General features: G+C 45.6%; 1 protein-coding gene across 1 annotated transcript in view; it reads left to right on the top strand.

Annotated features, from left to right (window-relative positions):
- SUPT16H (SPT16 homolog, facilitates chromatin remodeling subunit) overlaps positions 1-23346 on the top strand; it is a 31452-nt gene that overhangs the window by 4015 nt on the left and 4091 nt on the right. The window contains exons 3-22 of the mRNA XM_083882211.1: positions 3422-3592; positions 4264-4416; positions 5126-5272; positions 6050-6201; positions 7174-7346; positions 8079-8169; positions 8267-8340; positions 9154-9266; positions 9782-9847; positions 10337-10432; positions 10704-10819; positions 11949-12102; positions 14196-14323; positions 15299-15434; positions 16973-17099; positions 18324-18442; positions 19056-19181; positions 20572-20684; positions 21086-21161; positions 22528-22697. Of these exons, the coding sequence (XP_083738337.1) occupies positions 3422-3592; positions 4264-4416; positions 5126-5272; positions 6050-6201; positions 7174-7346; positions 8079-8169; positions 8267-8340; positions 9154-9266; positions 9782-9847; positions 10337-10432; positions 10704-10819; positions 11949-12102; positions 14196-14323; positions 15299-15434; positions 16973-17099; positions 18324-18442; positions 19056-19181; positions 20572-20684; positions 21086-21161; positions 22528-22697 (2501 nt within the window). The remainder of the gene's footprint in view (positions 1-3421; positions 3593-4263; positions 4417-5125; positions 5273-6049; positions 6202-7173; positions 7347-8078; positions 8170-8266; positions 8341-9153; positions 9267-9781; positions 9848-10336; positions 10433-10703; positions 10820-11948; positions 12103-14195; positions 14324-15298; positions 15435-16972; positions 17100-18323; positions 18443-19055; positions 19182-20571; positions 20685-21085; positions 21162-22527; positions 22698-23346) is intronic.

Raw genomic sequence — 23346 nt, 5'->3', positions numbered from 1 at the left:
ACAGGAAATCAAATAAAAGCCCCCAAATCATCCCAATTTCCCTTTTTGCCATTTCAATTCTCTCCCTTTTTACAGGAAATCAAATTAAAACACCCAAAAAATTCCCCCAAAAAATACTTAAAAAACACCCAAAAAACACCCCAAAAACACACCGAAAACACCCCAAAAACACACCGAAAAACGCACCAAATACCCCAAAACCACCCCAAAATAACTGCAAAATACCCCCCAAAACACCCCAAAATAACCCCCAAAAACACTTTCCAAAGCACCTCAAAATACCCAAAAAACACCCCTAAAATACCCCAAAATAACTCCCCAAAAATACCCCAAAACCACTCCAAAAATACCCCCAAAACAGCCCCAAATAAACCCCAAAAATACTCCCAAAAAACACCTCAAAAATACTCCAAAACCGCTTCCAAAACACCTTAAAACCACTCCAAAACTATCCCCAAAAACACCCCAAATCCACCCAAAAAAACCCTGCCAAACGGCCACAAAAAATGCCCCAAAATAACCCCCAAAACACCCCAAAAAACCCCCGAAATAACCTCAAAAACACTCCAAAAATACTCTCAAAACACCCCAAAAATACTCCAAAAATATCCCAAAAATACCCCCAAAAATACCCAAAATAACACCAAAAACAACCCAAAAATACCACAAAAAACACCCAAAAAATACCCAAAAAACACCGCAAAAATACCCAAAAACACCCAAAAAATACCCCAAGAAAAACCACAAAAACACCCCAAAAACCACCCAAAAAACACCCCACAATAACTCCAAAACCACAAAAAAAAAACTACTGCAAAAACACCCCAAAAATGCCACAAAAAACCACCACAAAAATACCCAAAAACACCCCAAAAACGCCACAAAAATACCCCAAAAATACCCCAAAAATGCCCCCAAAAACCCCAAAAATACCCCAAAATAACACCAAAACCAACCCAAAAATACCACAAAAACACCCAAAAAAATACCCAAAAACCACCGCAAAAATACCCAAAAACACCCAAAAAATACCCCAAGAAAAACCACAAAAACACCCCAAAATTACCCCAAAAACACCCAAAAATAACCCCCCAAAAAACCCCAAAATTACCCCCCAGAATAACCACAAAAATACCCCAAAACCACCCCAAAAATGCCCCCCAAAATACCCCAAAAAATAACCCCAAAATACCCCAAAAATACCCAAAAAACCCCCCACAATAACTCCAAAACCACAAAAAAAACTACTGCAAAAACACCCCAAAAATGCCACAAAAAACACCACAAAAATACCCAAAAATACTCCAAGAAAACCACAAAAACACACCCAAAATTACCCCAAAAACACCCCCAAAAACACCCCACAAATAGCCGAAAAAATCCCAAAATAACCCCCAAAATACCCCAAAATAACCCCCCAAAACACCCCAAAAAACACCCCAAAAATACCCCAAAAATATCCCCAAAAATACCCCCCAAAACCCCCAAAATACCCCAAAATAACACCAAAAACAACCCAGAAATACCACAAAAACACCCAAAAAAATACCCAAAAAACACCGCAAAAATACCCAAAAACACCCAAAAAATACCCCAAGAAAAACCACAAAAACTCCCCAAAATTACCCCAAAAATAACCCCAAAAAAACCCCAAAATTACCCCCCAGAATAACCATAAAAATACCCCAAAACCACCCCAAAAATGCCCCCCAAAATACCCCAAAAAATAACCCCAAAATACCCCAAAAATACCCAAAAAACCACCAAAAATATCCAAAAACCACCCCAAAAACACCCAAAAAACCCCCAAAATAACCCCAAAACCACAAAAAAAACTACTGCAAAAACACCCCAAAAATGCCACAAAAAACACCCCAAAAATACCCAAAAATACCCCAAGAAAAAACACAAAAACACACCCAAAATTACCCCAAAATTACCCCAAAAACACCCCACAAATAGCCGAAAAACATCCTAAAAATACGACCAAAAATACCACAAAATAACCCCCCAAAACACCCCAAAAAACACCCCAAAAATATCCCCAAAAATACCACAAAAATATCCCCAAAAATACCCCCAAAAACACCCCGAAATAACACCAAAAACAACCCAAAAATACCACAAAAACACCCAAAAAAACCCCCAAAAACCACCGCAAAAATACCCAAAAAACACCCAAAAAATACCCCAAGAAAAACCACAAAAACACCCCAAAATTACCCCAAAAACACCCCACAAATAGCCGAAAAAATCCCAAAAATAACCCCCAAAAATACCCCAAAATAACCCCCCAAAACACCCCAAGAAACACCTCAAAAATACCCCCAAAACACCCCAAAAATACCCCAAAATAACACCAAAAACAACCCAAAATTACCACAAAAACACCCAAAAAATACCCAAAAAACACTGCAAAAATACCCAAAAACACCCAAAAAACACCCCAATAAAAACCACAAAAACACCCCAAAATTACCCCAAAAATACCCCCAAAAACACCCCAAAAAACACCCAAAAAACACCCCACAATAACTCCAAAACCACAAAAAAAATACTACTGCAAAAACACCCCAAAAATGCCACAAAAAACACCGCAAAAATACCCCAAAATAACCCCCCAAAATACCCCAAAACCACTCCAAGAATACCCCAAAATAACCCAAAAAATATTTCAAAATACACCCCAAAAACACCCCAAAATCCCTGAGGGGAAAAACCCCAAAATCCCTGAGGGGGAAAAATCCCCAAATCCTAATTTTGGGGTTTTTCTGTCCCATTTGGGATTTCTCTGGTTAATTTTGGGGTTTTAATGGTTCATTTTTGGGATTTCAGTGATTCCTTTTGGGGTTTCCATGGTTTATTTGGGATTTTAATGGTTCCTTTGGGATTTCAGTGATGCCTTTTGGGATTTCAATGGTTCATTTGGGATTTTAATGGTTCATTAGGGATTTCCCTGTCCCGTTTGGGATTTCAGTGGTTCATTTGGGATTTCAATGGTTCATTTGGGATTTCATTGGTTCCATTTGGGATTTCAAAGGTTTATTTGGCATTTTAATGGTTTATTTGGGGTTTGAATTGTTCGTTTGGGATTTTAATGGTTCGTTTTAGAATTTCGATGGTTCATTTGGGATTTTAATGATTCCGTTTGGGATTTTAATGGTTCATTTGGGATTTTAATAGTTCCTTTTGGGATTTCAGTGCTTCATTTGGGATTTTAATGGTCTATTTGGGATTTTAATGGTTCCTTTTGGGGTTTTAATGGTTCATTTGGGATTTTAATGGTTCCATTTGGGATTTCACTGGTTCATTTGGGATTTTTGGTGCCCAGACGTGGCTCCTGGGCTACGAGCTGACGGACACGGTGCTGGGGTGTCCCCACTGACATTTTTGGGTTATTTTGGGTTATTTTTGGGCCCAGACGTGGCTCCTGGGCTACGAGCTGACGGACACGGTGATGCTGTTCTGCGAGGAGCGGCTGCTGTTCCTGGCCAGCAGGAAGAAGGTGGAGTTCCTCAAGCAGGTGGCCCAGGGCAAGGGGGCCGAGGGGGGCAACGGCCTCCCCGCCGTCACGCTGCTGGTCCGGGAAAAGGTGGGGGCCTGGGGCGGGGTCCTGAGGGGCTCTTTGGGGGCTTTGGGGGGGTCCTGAGGGGGTTTGGGGGGGTCCTGAGGGGTTCCTGGGGGGGTTTGGGGTTGGGGGTTTATGGGGTCACACTGCTGGTCCGGGAAAAGGTGGGGGCCTGGGGGGGGGTCCTGAAGGGGTTGGGGGGGGTCCTGAGGGGTTTGGGGGGGTCCTGAGAGGGTTTGGGGGGGTCCTGAGGGTCTCAGGTGAAGTCGTGAGGGGGTTTGGGGGGGTCCTAAAGGGGTTTGGGGGGGTCCTAAAGGGGTTTGGGGGGTCCTAAAGGGGTTTGGGGGGGTCCTGAGAGGGTTTGGGGGGGTCCTAAAGGGGTTTGGGGGGGTCCTGAGGGGGCCTGGGGGGGTCCTAAAGGGGTTTGGGGGGTCCTAAAGGGGTTTGGGGGTCCTGAGGGGTTCCTGTGGGGATTTGGGGTTTCTGTGGGTCTGGGGGTCGTTTTTGGGGGCTGTTGTGGGGTTTGGGGGGGTCCTGAGGGGGTTTGGGGGTCCAAAAGAACCCGCCATGGCCACGCCCTTCCATGGCCACGCCCTCTATAGCCCCACTCCATAGCCCCGCCCCATGGCCACGCCCCTTTATAACTCCACCCCAATGGCCACGCCCCTCACGGCCACGCCCCCTTTCCCCCCCAGAACGAGAGCAACAAGGCCAACTTCGACAAGCTGATCGAGGCGCTGAAGGGCAGCCGGGGCGGGCGGCGCCTCGGGGTCTTCGCCAAGGACAAATTCCCCGGCGAGTTCATGAAGAGCTGGAACGACGCCCTCAGCAAGGAGGGGTTTGAGAAGGTGGGGCCCGGGGGGGCGGGGCTTGGGCGGGAGGGGTCACAGGTGGGTGGGAGGAGTCACAGGTGGGTGGGAGTTGGGTTGGAAGAGTCAGAGTTGGATTGGAAGAGTCAAGGTTGGGTTGGAAGAGTTGAAGTTGGGTTGGTTGGGTCAAGGTTGGGTTGGTTGGGTCAAAGTTGGGTTCCAAGAGTCGCAGTTGGGTCGAAGTTGGGTTGGAAGAGTCAGAGTTGGGTCAAAGTTGGGTTGGATGGGTCAAGCTTGGGTTGGAAGAGTTGGAGTTGGGTTGGAAGAGTCAAGGTTGGGTTGGATGGCTCAAAGTTGAGTTTGGTTGGGTTGGAAGAGTCAAAGTTGGGTTGGAAGAGTCAAAGTTGGGTTGCAGTTGGGTTGGAAGAGTTTGGGTTGGGTTGGAAGAGTCAAAGTTGGGTCAAAGTTGGGTCGGTTGGGTCAAGCTTGGGTTGGAAGAGTTGGAGTTGGGTTGGAAGGGTCCAAGTTGGGTCGGTTGGTTCAAAGTTGGGTTGGAAGAGTCAGAGTTGGGTCAAAGTTGAGTCAGTTGGGTCGAAGTTGGGTTGGAAGAGCCGCAGTTGGGTTGGAAGAGTCAAAGTTGGGTCGGTTGGGTCAAAGTTGGGTCGGAAGAGCCGCAGTTGGCTCGACCAGCCCCAAGGTGGGCGTGACCCCCATGACCCCGCCCTCACGGCCCCGGCCCCGCCCCCAGGTGGACGTCAGCGCGGCGGTGGCGCAGGCCATGGCGGCCAAGGAGGAGGTGGAGCTGCAGCTGATGAGGAAGGCGGCCGCCATCACCTCCGAGGTCTTCACCAAGTTCTTCAAGGAGCGCGTCATGGAGATCGTCGACGCCGACGAGGTCGGGGGGGACCCGGGACAAAAATGGGGGGTTTGGGGGCGGGTTGGACCAAAAATGGGAGTTTTGGGAACAAAAATGAGAGTTTCAGGACCAAAAATGGGAGTTTTGGGGGTGAGTTGGATCAAAAATTGGAGTTTTGGGACTAAAATTTGGAGTTCTGAGGTCGGGTTGGGTCATAACGACGTCGCAATGGCCATTTTTTGGTCAGCTTCAATTAAAAACAAACATTTTGTGTGTCCAAAACCGACCATTTTTTTGGGTTTATCCTCAGTTAAAAATTTCCCATTTTTGAGCTGAAATTGGCCTAAAAATCAGCATTTTTTTAGGTCGGCCTCAATTTAAAAAATGAACATTTTTCGGATTAACTTCCCTTTAAAAATGGCCATTTTTGGGTCCAAAAACCGACCATTTTTTGGGGTCAACCTCAATTAAAAAATGGCCTTTTTGGGTCCAAAACCAAACATTTTTTTTGGGTGAACTTCATTTAAAAACGGCCATTTTTGGGTCCAAAAACCGACCATTTTTTTGGGGTCAACCTCAATTAAAAAATGGGATTTTTGGGTCCAAAACCAACCATTTTTTTGGGGTCAACCTCAATTAAAAAATGGGAATTTTGGGTCTAAAACCGACCATTTTTTGGGGTCAGCCTCACTTTAAAAAATTTCTATTTTGAACTGAAATTTGCTTAAAAATGAGCTTTTTTTTGGGGTCAACCTCAATTAAAAAATGGGATTTTTGGGTCCAAAAGTGACCATTTTTTGCCGTCACCCCCCGCAGAAGGTGCGCCACTCCAAGCTGGCCGAGGCGGTGGAAAAAGCCATCGAGGAGAAGAAATTCCTGGCGGGCGCCGACCCCTCGGCCGTGGAGATGTGCTACCCCCCGATCATCCAGAGCGGCGGCAACTACAACCTCAAGTTCAGCGTCGTCAGGTCAGGAGGGGCCCCCAAAATCCTCTAAAGTTACCCCGAAAAATTTGTGGTTTTTTTTTAAAAAAAATTTGAGGTTTTTTTGACCCGAAATTGGGATGAAAATTCGCTTTTTTTTGTCCCGAAATCGGGATTTTTTTCGCGGCTGAAAATTGGGGGGTTTTTTTGCACTGAAATTATCCCCAAAAATTGCCTGAAATTATCTGAAAGTCACGCCTGGAGTTGACGGGGTTTTTTTAAAAAAAAAATTGGGGTTTTTTTGCCCCAAAATTGTGGTTTTCGTGGTTAAAAATCAGGTCAGGAGGGCCCCAAAATGCCCTTTTTGTTCCTGTTTTTTCCAGTTTTTTTTTTTCCTGTTTTTATCCCATTTTTTCCTGTTTTTATTCAATTTTTTTCCCCTTTTTTTTTTCTCATTTTTTCCCTTTTTTTTTCCTGTTTTGTTTTGGATTTTTCCCTGCGTTTCTTCCCTCTCTCCCCCCCCCCATTTTTTCACATTTCTATTCAATTTTTTCCCGTTTTTTCCTGGTTTTTTCCCCATTTTTTTCCATTTTTTCCCCCTTTTTTTCCCTTGTTTTTCCATGTTTTGTCCCCATTTCGTTTCGGGTTTTTTCCCATTTCTCCCCCTAGTTTTTTCAATTTTTCCTGTTTTCCCCCCCACTTTTTTTTTTTTATTTTTTCCTTTATTTTTTTCCTTTTTTTTTCCCCTGTTTTTTCCATTTTTTTTCTCTTTTTTCTCTGTTTTGTTTCTTGTTTTTTTCTCATTTCTCCCCCTTTTTTTCCTTTTTTCTCCTTGTTTCTTTTCTCATTTTTTTCCCTTTTTTCCTCCTTTTCCTCCGTTTTTTTCCCGTTTTTTTCCCATTTTTTCACCTTTTTTTTCCCATTTTTTCCCCATTTTTTTTTCTTTTTTTTTTCCCCCCATTTTTCCCAAATTCCCCGTTTCTCACCCCGTTTTTTAACCCTTTTCTCCCCGTGCAGTGACAAGTCCCACATGCACTTTGGGGCCATCACCTGCTCCATGGGGATCCGCTACAAATCCTACTGCTCCAACCTGGTCCGGACCCTGATGGTGGACCCGCCCCAGGACATGCAGGACCACTACGGGTTTCTCCTCCAGCTGCAGGACGTGCTGGTCAGGGAGCTCAGGCATGGTGAGTGACCAACGAGTGACCACTGAGTGACCACTGAGTGACCCTGACTATCCATTGACTGACCCATAGTGATATCCCATAACTGACCCCACACCGCCCCTGTGGTCACTACGGCTTCCTGCTCCAGCTGCAGGACGTGCTGGTCAGGGAGCTGAGGCACGGTGAGTGACCAACGAGTGACCGCTGAGTGACCACTGAGTGACCACTGAGTGACCACACTGACCATAGACTGACCCATAGTGACCGCAGTGTGATATCCCATAACTGACCCCACACCGCCCCCTGTGGCCACTGAGTGACCCCTTACTGACCCCCAGAGTGACCTTTCAGTGACCCCTGACTGACCACTCAGTGACCACTGTCCCCATAGTAACCCCAATGACCCCTGACTGACCACTGAGTGACCACTGACCACTGAGTGACCCCAATGACCCCTGACTGACCACTGAGTGACCACTGACCACTGAGTGACCCCAATGACCCCTGACTGACCACTGAGTGACCACTGACCACTGAGTGACCCCAATGACCCCTGACTGACCACTGAGTGACCACTGACCCCATAGTAACCCCAATGACCCCTGACTGACCCCAATGACTTCAATCTCCCCAAGTGACCACTGACCCCTGAGTGACTCTGAGTGACCCCTGAGTGACCCAAATGACCCCTGACTGACCCCTGAGTGACCACTGACCCCTAACTGACCCCTGAGTGACCACTGCCCTTCGCAGGTGCCCGTCTGTGCGACGTCTACGGCGCCGTCATGGACGTGGTGAAGAAGCAGCGCCCGGAGCTCCTGGGGAAGGTCACCAAGAATTTGGGGTGAGAACGGCCGGACTCGGGCCCGGGGGGGGGGGTCACTCCGGGGGTCACCGGGGTCACCCAGGGGTCACTCAGGGGTCGCTCTGGGGTCACTCAGGTTCGCCATGGGCATCGAGTTCCGCGAGGGCTCCCTGGTCATCAACAGCAAGAACCAGCAGCGCCTCAAGAAGGGTGAGAGGAACTAAAATTCCTGATTTTTTTACCACAAAAATTGTCTTTTCTGCCCCAAAATCTGGTTTTCCTACACAAAATCTCCACTTTTGACCCCCAAATCAGCATTTTTTACCCCAAAATGTACCTTTTCCACCCCTAAATTTTCCTTTTCCACCCCAAAATTCCCACTTTTGATCCCAAAATCTGCTTTTCCACACCCAAATACTGTTTTTTCACCCCAAAATCTGCCTTTTTCACCCTAAAATCCACTTTTTCCACCTCAAAATCCCCAATTTTCTCCCCAAAATTTGCTTGGTCCACCCCAGAATTTCCATTTTCCACCCTGAAATTTGGCATTTCCACCCCAAATCTTCTTTTTCCATCTAAAAATATTTTTTCACCCCGAAATTTTCCTTTCCAGTCCCAAAATGTGCTTTTTCTGCCCCTAAATCTTCCTTTTCCACCCCAAATTTTGCCCCAAAATCACAAATTTCCCCCCTCGATTTTCATTTTTCCTTCTAAAATCCTAATATTTTCCCCCAAACACCAGATCTCCATCTCAAATGTTAATTTTGCCCCAAAATCACAAAATTTTTCCCTCAATTTTTTTATTTTTTCCCTTAAAATTCACATTTTTCCTTCCCCAAACCTTTTCCCACCAAAACTCCCCCTCACGGCTCCTGCCCCGCCCCTTCCCCTTAAGCCCCGCCCTTTCCTCCCAAACCCCGCCCCAATCTCGTTTTTTCTCCCGAGATTTTTCACCTTTTTTCCCACTTTTTTTATTTTATTTTTGTATTTTTCCCAAACCGGTGTGTTTTCTCCCCGCCCCAGGGATGGTTTTCAGCATCAACGTGGGGCTGTCGGAGCTGCCCAACAAGGAGGGGAAGCGGCCGGAGGACCGGACGTACGCGCTCTTCATCGGCGACACCGTCATGGTGGACGAGGTGGGCGGGGCCTCCCCTCGGCCAATCGCGTGGCGCCTTCCCCTCCTTTCAGCCAATGGCGGCACGGCTCGCCTCAGGCGATGGCGGCGTCGCTTTTCCACCCTCTGCCAATCTTGTACCCTCAGCCAATCGTGTGGCTCCTGTCCCTCCCCTTGGCCAATCATGGCTTTGGTTCCCTCAGGCGATGGTGCCGCCCCTTTCTGCGCTCAGCCAATTGTGTTTGTTCCCTCCTATTTCCCTCAGGCCAATCACATTCGTTCCCTCCAATTTCCTTCGGCCGTTCATGTTTATTCCCTCCAATTCCTGTTGGCCAATCGCGTTCGCTCCCTCCCATTCCTCTTGGCCAATAACATTTGTTCCCTCCGATTCCCCTCAGGCCAATCAAGTTAATTCCCTCCAAACCCCTCAGCCAATCGCGTCCATTCCCTCCAATTCCCCTCGACCAATCGCGTTCCTTCCCTCCAAACCCCTCAGCCAATCACGTCTCTCCCCGCCCCCTTTGGGGCCCCCCACAGGACGGCCCTGCCGTGGTTTTGACCTCGGTGAAGAAAAAGGTGAAAAACGTCGGGATTTTCCTCAAGGTGAGGCCAAATCGGGGCTTTTTGGGGCCAAATCGGGGCTTTTTGGGGCCAAATCGGGGAGATTTGGGGCCAAATTGGGGCTTTTTGGGGCCAAATTGGGGATTTTTGGGCAAAAACCCCTCAGGAGGAGCCGATCTGGGTGGGGTTTTCCTCAGGGTTCGCAGGTTTTGCCTCATTTTGGGTTTTTTGGGAGTTTTTTTTGGGGGGGTGTTTTCCCCGAGTCCCTCAGGGTGGGATTTGAGGCTTTTTTATGTGGGAATTTGGGAAGTTTTGGGGGATTTTAAGAGATTTTTGCCTGAAATCTCAGGTTTTTTCCTCAGAACGAGGATGAGAATGAGGAGGAATTTGGGGTTTTTAGGTGGATTTGGGGGGTTTTTAAGGGATTTTTTGCCGGAAATTTTATTTTTTCTCCCCAGAACGAGGACGAGGACGAGGAAGAGAAAGAGGATTTGGGTTTTTTTGTCTGATTTTTGTGTTTTTTCTCCCCAGAACGAGGACGAGGATGAGGAGGAGCCGGACAAAGACGCGGCCGAGGATCTGCTGGGCCGGAGCTCCCGCGCCGCCCTCCTGACCGAGAGGACACGGGTCAGTTACTGAGTGACCACTGAGTGACCACTGAGTGACCACTGACCACCACTGACCCCTCACTGACCGCTGACTGACCGAGCACACGGGAAGAGTCTCACTGACCTCAAACTGACCACTGACCACTTCTGTCCATCCCTGACCCCTGCTGACCCCTGACTGACCCCAGACTGACCACACTGACCCCGAGTGACCCCTGACTGACCCCAGACTGACCCCGAGTGACCCCACTGACCCCGAGTGACCACAAGGTGACCATTAACCCTTTCAGAACGAGCTGACGGCCGAGGAGAAGCGCCGGGCGCACCAGAAGGAACTGGCCACGCAGCTGAACGAGGACGCGCGGCGCCGCCTGACGGAGCAGAGGGGGGAGCAGCAGACGCAGAAGTGAGGGGAATTTAACTCCCCAAAAAAATCCGAATTTTCCCAAAAAAATCCCGTATTTTTTCCAAAAAAATCCCATATTTTTCCTCTCAAAAAATCACATATTTTCCTCCTAAAATCCCATATTTTTCCCCAAAAAATCCTATTTTTTCCTCTTCAAACCCCCATATTTTTCCCCCCAAAAATACCATTTTTTTTCCCTTCCAAGACTCCGTTTTTTCTCCTAAAAATTCCGTATTTTTCCCCAAAAAATCACATGTTTTTCTACATAAATCCCCAATTTTTTTCCCAAAAGATTCCTAAATTGCCCCCAAAAAATTTCCTTATTTTTTCCCCAACCCCTCATTTTTTCTTCTAAAAATCTAATTTTTTTCCCCAAAAAATCCTATTTTTTCCTGACAAAAATCCCAATATTTCTCAGAAAAAATCCTATCTTTTTCCTCATAAAATCTTATTTTTTTCACTCCAAAAATCCTGTTTTTTCCTCCAAGAATCCCGTATTTTTCCCCAAAAAAGTCCGTTTTTTTACTCCAAAAAAATTCCTATTTTTTCCCCAAAAATCTTTTTTTTTTCTCCCCCAAAAAATCCCATTTTTTCTCCTAAAAAACTCTTTTTTTTCCCCAAAAAAATCCCCATTTTTTCCCCAAAAAATACCATATTCTCCCCCCAAAAAAATTTTTTTTCTAAATCCCTGATTTTAAAAAAAAAAAAAATCCTATTTTTTCCCCCAAACTCCTATATTTTCCCCCTAAGATCCCTTATTTTCCTGTAAAAAAATCCCACCTTTTCCCCGCAAAATCACCAATTTTTTTTCCAAAAAATTCCCTTTTTTCCCTAAAAAAAATCCCATTTTACCCCCCAAAAAAACCTTGTTTTTTCCTTAAAAAAATCATATTTTACCCCCCAAAAAATCTTATTTTTTTCTTAAAAAAATCCCACCTTTTCCCCCCAAAATCACCAATTTTTTTCCAAAAAATTCCCTTTTTTCCCCTAAAAAAATCCTATTATACTCCCAAAAAAACCTTATTTTTTCCTTAAAAAACCCCATATTTTTCCCCAAGAAAACCTCATATTTTCCTTGAAAAAAATCCTATTTTTTCCCCCAAAAAACCCCAAATTTCCCCATTTCCAGGGCCCGTAAATCCAACGTGTCGTACAAGAGCGCGGCGCTGCTGCCCAAGGAGCCGCACGTGCGCGAGATGAAAATCTTCATCGACAAGAAATACGAGAGCGTCATCATGCCCGTCTTCGGCATCGCCACGCCCTTCCACATCGCCACCATCAAGGTGGGAACGGACCCGAAATCACCCCAAAATCACCCGAATTCACCCCAAAAAAATCCCCAAAATTTGCCTCAAAATCCCAAGAAAATTCACTCTAAAATCTCTGGAAAATTCGGCCCAAAATCCCCATAATTTGTCCCAAAAAATCCCCAAAATCCCTGGAAAATTCACCCCAAAATTCGCTCCAAAAATCTCTGGGATTTGCCCCAAAAAATTGCCAGAATTCACCCCAAAATCACCAAAATTTGCCCCAAAAAATCCCCACAAAATCCGGCCCAAATTCACCCCAAAAATCCCCGAAATTTGTCTCAAAAATCCCCAAAATTCAGCCCAAAATCACCGGAAAATTCACCCCAAAATTCACCCCAAAAATCCCCCAGAATTCACATTAAAATTCGCCCCAAAATCCCCAGAATTCACCCCAAAAAATCCCAGAAAAATTCGCCCCAAAATCGTCGGAATTTGCCCTAAAAAATCCCCACAAAATTCGGCCAAAATCACTGAAATTCACCCCGAAATTCAGCCCAAAATTTGCCTCAAAATTTACTCCCAAAATCCCCCAGAATTCGCCCCAAAATTTGCCCCAAAATCCCCTGGAATTCACATTAAAATTTGCCCCAAAATTCCCCAGAATTTACCCCAAAATTTCCAAAAAATCCCCGAAATTTGCCCCAAAAATCCCCACAAAATTCGGCCCAAAATCCCCAGAATTTACCCCAAAAAATCCCAGAAAAATTAGGCCCAATATGACCCCAAAATCCCCAAAATTTGCCCCCAAAAATCCCCAAAATTCACCCCAAAAAATCCCAGAAAAATTCTCCCCAAAATCATCGGAATTCACACCAAAAAATCCCAGAAAAATTCGGCCCAATATGACCCCAAAATCCCCAAAATTCACCCCAAAAAATCCCCAAAAATCACCCCAAAAAATCCCCACGAAATTCAGCCCAAAATCGTCGGAATTTGCCCTAAAAATCCCCACAAAATTCGCCCCAAAATCACTGAAATTTGCCTCAAAATTTGCTCCCAAAATCCCCCAGAATTCACCCCAAAATTCGCCCCAAAATCTCCATTTTTTGCCCCCCAAAAAATCGTCAAAATTCACCCCAAAATTCCCCAGAATTCACCCCAAAATTCGCCCCAAAATCCCCAAAATTCCCCCCAAAATTTGCCCCAAAATCCCCATAATTTGTCCCAAAAAATCCCCAAAATTCACCCCAAAAATCCCCCAGAATTCGCACCAGAATCTGTCCCAAAATCCCCAGAATTTTTCCCCAAAATCCCCCGAAATTCACCCCAAAAATCCCTGAAAAATTCAGCCCAAGATCATCCAAATTCAGCCCAAAAATCTCCAAAAATTTGCTCAAAAAGTCCCCAGAATTGGCCCAAAAATCCTCATTTTTTCCCCCAAAAACTCCCAAATTTTGCTGCCCAAAACCCTTTTTTAGGGCTCAAAAAAATCCCATTTTTTGGATCAAAAATCCCCATTCCCACACCAAAAAAAACCCCAAAAATCCCCATTTTTTGGGGCAAAAATTTCCTAATTGGAGTAAAAAAAAACTTTGTGATTTTCCCCAAAATCCCCATTTTTTTCACCCCAAAACTCCCAAATTTGGCTTCGAAACTCCCAATTTTGGGCGCAAAATTTTGGGTTTTGGGTCAAAATTCCCCATTTTATCCCCAAAAGTCCCAAATTTGCCTCCAAAAGTTCCTTTTTTCGGCTCCAAAAATTCAGTTTTTTGGGTCAAAAACCCCCATTCCGTCCCTAAAAAAAAAAAAAAAAAACAACCAAAAAACCCATTTTTTGTTCAAAAACCTCCCAAAAAAATTCTCATTTTTTGGGTCAAAAACCTCCCAAAAAAATTCTCATTTTTGATCCCAAAAACTCCCAAATTCGCGTCTAAAAATTCCGATTTCGGGGCCAAAAAAATTCCCTTTTTTGGGGCCAAAAATTCCCTTTTTTGTATCAAAAATCCCTATTTTCGCCCCAAAAAATCCCATTTTTTTTCCCAAAACTCGGGATTTTTTTCCCCAAACCCCCGATTTTTCCCAAAATCTCCATTTTTCACCCCAAAAATGTTGTTTTTTTTCCCCAGAACATCAGCATGTCGGTGGAGGGCGACTACACCTACCTGAGGATCAACTTCTTCTGCCCCGGCAGCGCCTTGGGCCGCAACGAGGGCAACATCTTCCCCAACCCCGAGGCCACCTTCGTCAAGGAGATGTGAGTTTTGGGGGAAAAAAAACGGATTTGGGGCAAAAATTAAAATTTTGGGGAAAAAAACCGGGATTTTTTGGGGGAAAAAATGAGGATTTTAAGGGAAAAAATGGGTTTTAAAATGGGATTCAAGGGCCAAAATGGGTATTTGAGGAGAAAATCTTCATCAAGGAGATGTAGGTCGGTTTTGGGGTGAAAAACGGCGATTTTGGGCAAAAAAACGGGATTTAAAATGGGATTTTTATGGAAAAAATGAGGATTTTTAGGGGAGAAAAAAATGGGATTTAGAGGGGGGAAAAAATGGGAGTTTTGGGGGAAAAAAAAGGAATTTTTGAGGAAACAAAATGGGAATTTAGGAAGGGAAAATGAGATTTAGAAGGAAAAAAAATCTCCTCAAGAACCTGGGAATGGGGGAGCCGCCATCTTGGATTGGGGACATGGGGGCCGCCATATTGGATTTGGGCCATGGGGGCCGCCATATTGGATTGGGGACATGGGGGCCGCCATATTGGATTTCAACCATGGGGGCCGCCATATTGGATTTGGACCATGGGGGCCTACATATTGAAATAGGGACACGGAGGCGGCCATCTTGGATTGTGGCTGCCACGTTGGATTGGAGAAATGGGGGCCGCCATATTGGATGGGGGGCACGGTGGCCGCCATATTGGACTGGGAACAGCAGGGTGGCCATCTTGGATTGTGGCTGCCATGTTGGATTGGAGAAATGGGGGGGGCGCCATATTGGATTGGGGGAATGGAGGGCGCCATCTTGAATTGGGGCCATGGGGGCCGCCATATTGGAATGAAGACACCGGGGTGGCCATCTTGGATTGTGGCCGCCATGTTGGATTGGAGAAATGGGGGCCGCCATATTGGATTGGGGGAATGGAGGGCGCCATCTTGAATTGGGGCTACGGGGGCCGCCATCTTGTCCTGGCCCCCGGGCTGACCGGTGGCCGCGCTCACTCCGCCCCCCAGCACGTACCGGGCGTCCAACCTGAAGCCGCCGGGCGAGTCGACGGTGCCGGCGTCCAACCTGCAGAACGCCTTCCGCATCATCAAGGAGGTGCAGAAACGCTACAAGACCCGCGAGGCCGAGGAGAAGGAGAAGGAGGTGGGTCTGGGGGTCACCCAGGGGTCACGAGGGGTCACGAGGGGTCATGAGGGGGGTAAGCGTGGGTCGAATGGTCATTGGTCATTGGGTGGATGTTGAGTGGTCAATTAATGGTCGTTGGGTGGATGTTGAGTGGTCATTGGTCGATCATTGGGTGGTCATTGAATGGTCAATGAATGGTCATTGAGTGGTCATTGGCTGGACATTGAGTGGTCAGTGATTGGTCGTTGAGTGGTCATTGGGTGGACATTGAGTGGTCATTGGGTGGTCAATTAACGGTCATTGGATGGTCATTGAGGCGCCACTGACCACTGAGTGACCCCTGAGTGACCACTGAGCCATCGTTGGTCACTGAGGGGTCACTCAGGGTCACTCAGGGGTCACTCAGCGGTCACTCAGGGGTCACTCAGGGTCACTCGGGGGTCACTCAGGGGTCACTCAGGGTCACTCAGGGGTCACTCGGGTCACTCAGCGGTCACTCAGGGTCACTCAGGGGTCACTCAGGGGTCACTCAGGGGGGTCACTCAGGGTCACTCAGGGGTCACTCAGGGGTCACTCAGGGTCACTCAGGGGTCACTCAGGGGTCACTCAGGGGTCACTCAGGGTCACTCAGGGGTCACTCAGGGGTCACTCAGGGGGGTCACTCAGGGTCACTCAGGGGTCACTCAGGGGTCACTCATTGGTCACTCAGGGGTCACTCAGGGGTCACTCTGGGGTCACTCAGCGGTCACTCAGGGGTCACTCAGGGGTCACTCAGGGTCACTCAGGGGTCACTCAGGGTCACTCGGGGGTCACTCAGGGGTCACTCAGGGTCACTCAATGGTCACTCAGCGGTCACTCAGCGGTCACTCAGGGGTCACTCGGGGGTCACTCAGGGGTCACTCAGGGGGTCACTCAGGGGTCACTCAGGGGTCACTCGGGTCACTCAGGGGGGTCACTCAGGGGTCATTTAGGGGTCACTCAGGGGTCACTCGGGGGTCACTCAGGGGTCACTCAGGGTCACTCAGGGGTCACTCGGGGGTCACTCAGGGGTCACTCAGGGGTCACTCAGGGGTCACTCAGGGGTCACTCAGGCGTCACTCAGGGGTCACTCAGGGGTCACTCAGGGGGGTCACTCAGGGGTCACTCAGGGGTCACTCGGGTCACTCGGGGGTCACTCAGGGTTCACTCTGGGGTCACTGTGGTCACTCAGGTCACTCAGGGGTCACTCAGGGGTCACTCAGGGTCACTCTGGGGTCACTCGGGGTCACTCGGGGGTCACTCTGGGGTCACTCAGGGGTCACTCAGGGGTCACTCTGGTCACTCAGGGTCACTCAGGGTCACTCTGGTGTCACTCAGGGGGTCACTCAGGGGTCACTCAGGGGTCACTCAGGGGTCACTCAGGGGTCACTCAGGGGTCACTCAGGGGTCACTCGGGTCACTCGGGGGTCACTCAGGGTTCACTCTGGGGTCACTGTGGTCACTCAGGTCACTCAGGGGTCACTCAGGGGTCACTCAGGGGTCACTCAGGGTCACTCAGGGCCACTCTGTCCCCGCAGGGCATCGTCAAGCAGGACTCTCTGGTGATCAACCTGAACCGCAGCAACCCCAAACTGAAGGACCTTTACATCCGCCCCAACATCGCCCAGAAACGGATGCAGGGGGCCCTGGAGGCCCACGTGAACGGTGATTCCTGAGCCCCAAAACCCCCCAAATTCACCCCAAAAAACCCTTGAATTCACCCCCAAAAAATTCCCAAATTTACCCCAAAAACCCTGAAAAAATCCGCCCCAAAAAACCCCCAAAAATCCCAAAAATCGCCAAAAAAATCCCCAAAAAACCTGAAAAAAACCATCAAAATCGCAAAAAATCCACCCCAAAAAACCCCAAAAATCCGCCCCAAAAAATCCCCGAAAATCGCAAAAAAAAATCCCCAAAAAAATCTGCAAAAATCGCCAAAAAATCAAAAAAAAATTTCACCCCAAAATTCACCCCAAAAATCCCCAAAAAACCCTAAAAAAAATCCCCCAAAAAGTCCCCAAAAATCCTCCAAAAAAATCACCCCAAAATCCCAAAATTCACCTGAAAAAATCCCCCAAATTCACCCCAAAAAACCCTGAAAAAATTTCCTAAAAAAGGAAAAACAACCCAAAAAAAGTCCTCAAAAACCACCCCAAAAAAAGCCCCCAAAAAATCCACAAAATTCACTCCAAAAATCCCAGAAAATCATCAAAAAACACCAAAAAAAAAAAAAAATCAAAAAAACGTTAAAAAATCCCCAAATTGGAGCCCCAACATCGCCACGTCAATGGTGACCCCAGAGCCCCAAAACCCCCCAAATTCACCCCAAAACAATTCACAAATTTACCCCAAAAAACCCCTCGAATTTACCCGAAAAAATCCTGAAAAAAATCCGCCCCAAAAACCTCAAAAAAAAAATCAGAAAAATCACCAAAAATTGGCAAAAAAATCCCAAATTATCCACAAAACCACCCCCCCAAAATTCTCAAAAAGGCCCTGAAAAAAGTACCCCAAAATAACCCAAAATCCCGAAAATTCACCCCAAAAAAGCCTACAAAAAACCCCCCAAAAACCCCTCAAAAAACCGTAGAAAAATCCTCAAAAAAAACCCTAAAAAATCCTCAGAAAATCCAAAAAAAATCTCCAAAAAGCTCCCGAAAAACCACCCCAAAAAAACACCCCGAAATCCCCAAAATTCACCCCAAAAAACCCCAAAAAATCTGCCCAAAAAACATCAAAAATCACAAAAAAATCCCAAAAAATCCCCAAAAAAATCCCAAAATTCAGGTCGTTCTTTATAAATTTCGGGTCATTTTTGCTGAATTTTGGGTCGTTTTCCCTGAATTTTGGGTCGTTTTCGATGAATTCGGTGTTTTTTCCCCCGCCCAGGGTTCCGATTCACGTCGGTGCGGGGGGACAAGGTGGACATTCTGTACAACAACATCAAACACGCCGTGTTCCAGCCCTGCGACGGCGAGATGATCATCGTGCTGCACTTCCACCTCAAGGTTCGGCCTGAAAAATTGGCATTTTGGGCAAAAAAAATGGGAATTTTGGGGGGAAAAATCGGGGGTTTAGGAAAAAAAATGGGATTTTTGGGGTGAAATACTGAGGTTGTGGGGGAAAAAACTGGGATTTTTGGGTGAAAATTCCATGATTTTGGGGTGAAATCCTGAGATTTGGAGACGATCATTTTTGGGCCAAAATTTCCCTTTTTCAGTTGCCAGAAATTCAGATTTTTTTTTCGAAAAACTCAGGGGTTTTTTTCCCCAAACTCCTTGTTTTTATTCCCCCCAGAACACCCGAATTTGGCTCCAAAAATTCCATTCTTAACTCAAAAAAAACAAAAAAAAAATCCTATTTTTGAGCCAAAAAATCCCATTTTTGGGCCAAAAAATCCCATATTAGGCCAAAAAATCCCAATTTTTCCAAAAAATCCCAATTTTAGGCCAAAACATCCCATTTTGGGGCCAAAAAAATCCCATTTTATGCCAAAAAATCCCATTTTTCACCATAAAAACCAGGGATTTTTTCCCAAAAATTCAGATTTTTCTCCCAAAAATTCAGATTTCTATCCCAAACCCCCAGAATTGTCCCCAAATTCGATATTTTCCCCCCCAGAACGCGATCATGTTCGGGAAGAAGCGGCACACGGACGTTCAGTTTTACACCGAGGTGGGCGAGATCACCACGGACCTGGGCAAGCACCAGCACATGCACGACAGGGACGATCTCTACGCCGAGCAGGTGAGATTGGGGGAAATTCCTGATGTTTTGGGGAAATTTGGATTTTTGGGGATTTTTTTTGGGATTTTTTGGGATTTTTTTGGGTTTTTTTGGGATTTTTTTGGGATTTTTTTGGATTTTTTTGGAAATTTTTTGGGATTTTTTGGGATTTATTTATTTATTTATTTTTATTTTGGGGGGGATTTTTTTGGGAATTTTTTTTATTTATTTTTTGGGATTTTTTGGGGATTTTTTTGAGAATTTTTTGATGAATTTTTGAGGATTTTTTGAGGATTTTTGTGGATTTTTTTGGTGATTTTTTTGTGATTTTTTTTGGGGGGAATTTTTGTGAATTTTTGTGGAGATATTGGGGGATTTTGGGGGATTTTTTTGTGAATTTTTTCAGAATTTTTGAGGATTTTTTGGGGATTTTTTGAGGATTTTTTTGTGAATTCTTTGCGGGTTTTGGTGAATGTTTTGGGATTTTTTGGAGATTTTTTGGGATTTTTTTGGGATTTTTTGGGGGGATTTTTTGGGATTTTTTTGGGATTTTTTTGGGATTTTTTTGGGATTTTTTAAGGAGTTTTTTAGGGAATTTTTGGGGATTTTTTTGGGGATTTTTGGGGATTTTTTTGAGGATTTTTTTGGGATTTTTTGGGGATTTTTTGGGGATTTTTTTGGGATTTTTTTGGGATTGTTTGGGATTTTTTTTGGATTTTTGGGAATTTTTTTGGGGATTTTTTGGGATTTTTTTTGGGATTTTTTTTTATTTTTTGGGATTTTTTAAGGGGTTTTTTAGGGAATTTTCGGGGATTTTTTTGGGATTTTTGGGGGATTTTTTGGGATTTTTTTTTTATTTTTGGGGGGATTTTGGGGGGTTTTTAAGGGTTTTTTTGGGATTTTTTGGGGGGATTTTTGGGGGATTTTTTTGGGGATTTTTTGGGGGATTTTTGGGGGATTTTTTGGGATTTTTTTGGGGATTTTTTGGGGATTTTTGGGGGGATTTTTTGGGGGATTTTTTGGGGGATTTTTTGGGATTTCTTTGGGATTTTTTTTTTGGATTTTTTAGGAGTTTTTCTGGGGGTTTTTGGGATTTTTTGGGAATTTTTTCGGAATTTTTTTGGGATTTTTTTGGGTCGATTTTGAGGGATTTTGGTCCATTTTTCCGGGAATTTTTGGGGGTTTTTTGGGTCATTTTTTTGGGGATTTTTGGGGTTTTTTTGGGGCCATTTTTGCCGGGTTTTTTTGGGTCAATTTTGGGTGTTTTTGGGTCATTTTTTTGGGTATTTTTGGGTCGATTTTTGGGTTTTTTTGGGTCATTTTTTCCGGGTATTTTTGGGTGGATTTTGGGGTATTTTTGGTCGGTTTTTCGGGGATTTTTGGGTCGATTTTGGTTATTTTTGGGGCCCAGATGGAGCGGGAGATGCGGCACAAGCTGAAAACGGCCTTTAAGAATTTCATCGAGAAGGTGGAGGCCCTGACCAAGGAGGAGCTCGAGTTCGAGGTGCCCTTCAGGGAGCTGGGGTGAGCAAAAACGGGGAAAAAACCCGGGAAAATGGGGAAAAGAAATGAGGAAAAAATGGGGAAAAAATGGGGGGAAAAGTGAGAAAAGAAATGAGGAAAAAATACAGAAAAAATGGGGGGAAAATGGGGAAAAAATGGGGAAAAAACCGGGGAGAAGTGGGGAAAAAATACAGAGAAAATGGGGAAAAAATGGGGAAAAAACGAGGGGAGGGGAATGGGGAGAAAATGGGGAAATTTTGGGGACTTTTCCCTCATTTTTGGGGATTTTTCCCCCATTTTTGCCATTTTTCCGTCCCGTTTTGGGGGGATTTTTTCCCCATTTTGGGGATTTTTCCCCTTTTTGGGGGATTTTGGATGTTTTTTCGGGTGACTTTTGTGTGAATTTTGTGTGTTTTCGGCAGGTTCAACGGCGCCCCCTATCGCAGCACCTGCCTCCTGCAGCCCACGAGCAGCGCCCTCGTCAACTGCACTGAATGGGTGAGTGACTCACCTGGGACAGGTGTGATATACCTGAGACAGGTGTGATACAGACAGGTGTGACAGGTCTGTGACAGAGCCCTGGTCAACTGCACCGAGTGGGTGAGTGACTCACCTGGGACAGGTGTGTGACAGGTGTATAGAGACAGGTACAGGTGTGAGACAGAGCCCTGGTCAACTGCACCGAGTGGGTGAGTGACACACCTGGGACAGGTGTGTGACAGGTACAGGTGTGACACAGGTGTGATATACCTGAGACAGGTGTGATACAGGTGTATAGAGACACGTACAGGTGTGACACAGGTGTGATATACCTGTCACAGGTGTGAGACAGGTGTGATACATACAGGTGTGACAGGTCTGTGACAGAGCCCTGGTCAACTGCACCGAGTGGGTGAGTACAGGTGTGACAGGTACAGGTGTGACACAGGTGTGGAACAGGTGTGATATACCTGAGACAGGTGTGATATACCTGAGACAGGTGTGATACAGGTGTATAGAGACACGTACAGGTGTGACACAGGTGTGATATACCTGAGATAGGTGTGATACAGGTGTATAGAGACAGGTACAGGTGTGAGACAGTGCCCTGGTCAACTGCACTGAGTGGGTGAGTGACACACCTGGGACAGGTGTGATACAGACAGGTGTGTGACAGGTGTGATACAGGTGTGACAGGGACAGGTACAGGTGAGAGACAGGTGAGATAGGTGTACTCAGGTGTAACTCAGGTGTATCCAGGTGTATCCAGGTGCTCTCAGGTGTAACCCAGGTGTATCCAGGTGTAACTCAGGTGTATCCAGGTACACTCAGGTGTATCCAGGTGCTCTCAGGTGTAACCCAGGTGTATCCCAGTACACTCAGGTGTATCATAGCTGTATCCAGGTGTAACTCAGGTGCACTCAGGTGTATCATAGTTATGTTCAGGTGTATCCAGGTGTGTCACACCTGTACCCACGTGTATCCAGGTGCTCTCAGGTGTATCCAGGTGTACGCAGGTGTAACTCAGGTGTAACTCAGGTGTAACTCAGGTGTACTCAGGTGTGTCCAGGTGTGTCACACCTGTACCCAGGTGTATCCAGGTGTAACCCAGGTGTATCCAGGTGTACTGAGGTGTAACTCAGGTGTAACTCAGGTGTACTCAGGTGTACCCAGGTGTATCCAGGTGTACCCAGGTGCTCTCAGGTGTAACCCAGGTGTATTTTCAGCCCCCGTTCGTGGTGACTCTCGATGAGGTGGAGCTGATCCACTTTGAGCGGGTGTAACTCAGGTGTAACTCAGGTGTAACTCAGGTGCTCTCAGGTGTGTCACACCTGTACTCAGGTGTACCCAGGTGCTCTCAGGTGTAACCCAGGTGTGTTTTCAGCCCCCGTTCGTGGTGACCCTGGACGAGGTGGAGCTGATCCACTTTGAGCGGGTCCAGTTCCACCTGAAGAACTTTGACCTGGTGATCGTGTACAAGGACTACGCCCGCAAGGTGACCATGATCAACGCCATCCCCGTGGCCTCGCTCGACCCCATCAAGGAGTGGCTCAAGTGGGTGTTTTGGGGGGAATTCGGGGGGTTTTGGGGAATTTTGGGGGTTTGGGGGAAATTTTGGGGGTTTTTGGGATTTTTTGGGATTTTTTTAGAATTTTTTTTGTGGTTTTTTTGGATTTTTTTGGATTTTTTTTGGATTTTTTGGGATTTTTTTTTAGAATTTTTTTGGATTTTTTTGGAATTTTTTTAGAATTTTTTTTTGATTTTTTGGGATTTTTTTTGGAATTTTTTTTTTTATTTTTTGGGATTTTTTTTGGATTTTTTTTTATTTTTTGGGATTTTTTTTAGAATTTTTTTTTAATTTTTTTTGGATTTTTTTTTTTATTTTTTTTAGAATTTTTTTTGATTTTTTACAGATTTTTTTTTTTTTACGTTTTAGGGGATTGTTTTACTTTTTTTTGAGGATTTTTTTTAGATCTTTTTAAAATTTGATTCATTTATTTATGTGTTTTATATTATTTATTTATATTTTAAATTTTTTTTTAGGTTTTGGGAGTTTTTTGGGAGGTTTTTGGGATTTGTTTTGGACAGTTTTTGGAGGAATTTTTTGGGAATTTTTTGGGGAATTTTTTGGGGGATTTTTTGGGAAATTTTTGGAGAAATTTTTTGGGAATTTTTGGGGGATTTTTTGGGGAATTTTTTGTGG

This window comes from Zosterops lateralis (assembly GCF_965231275.1).
Source record: "Zosterops lateralis genome assembly, chromosome: 38".
In the NCBI taxonomy this organism is placed as follows: domain Eukaryota; kingdom Metazoa; phylum Chordata; class Aves; order Passeriformes; family Zosteropidae; genus Zosterops; species Zosterops lateralis.
Note: the sequence above shows the minus strand (reverse complement) of the source record. Positions and strands in the feature narration are given on the sequence as shown.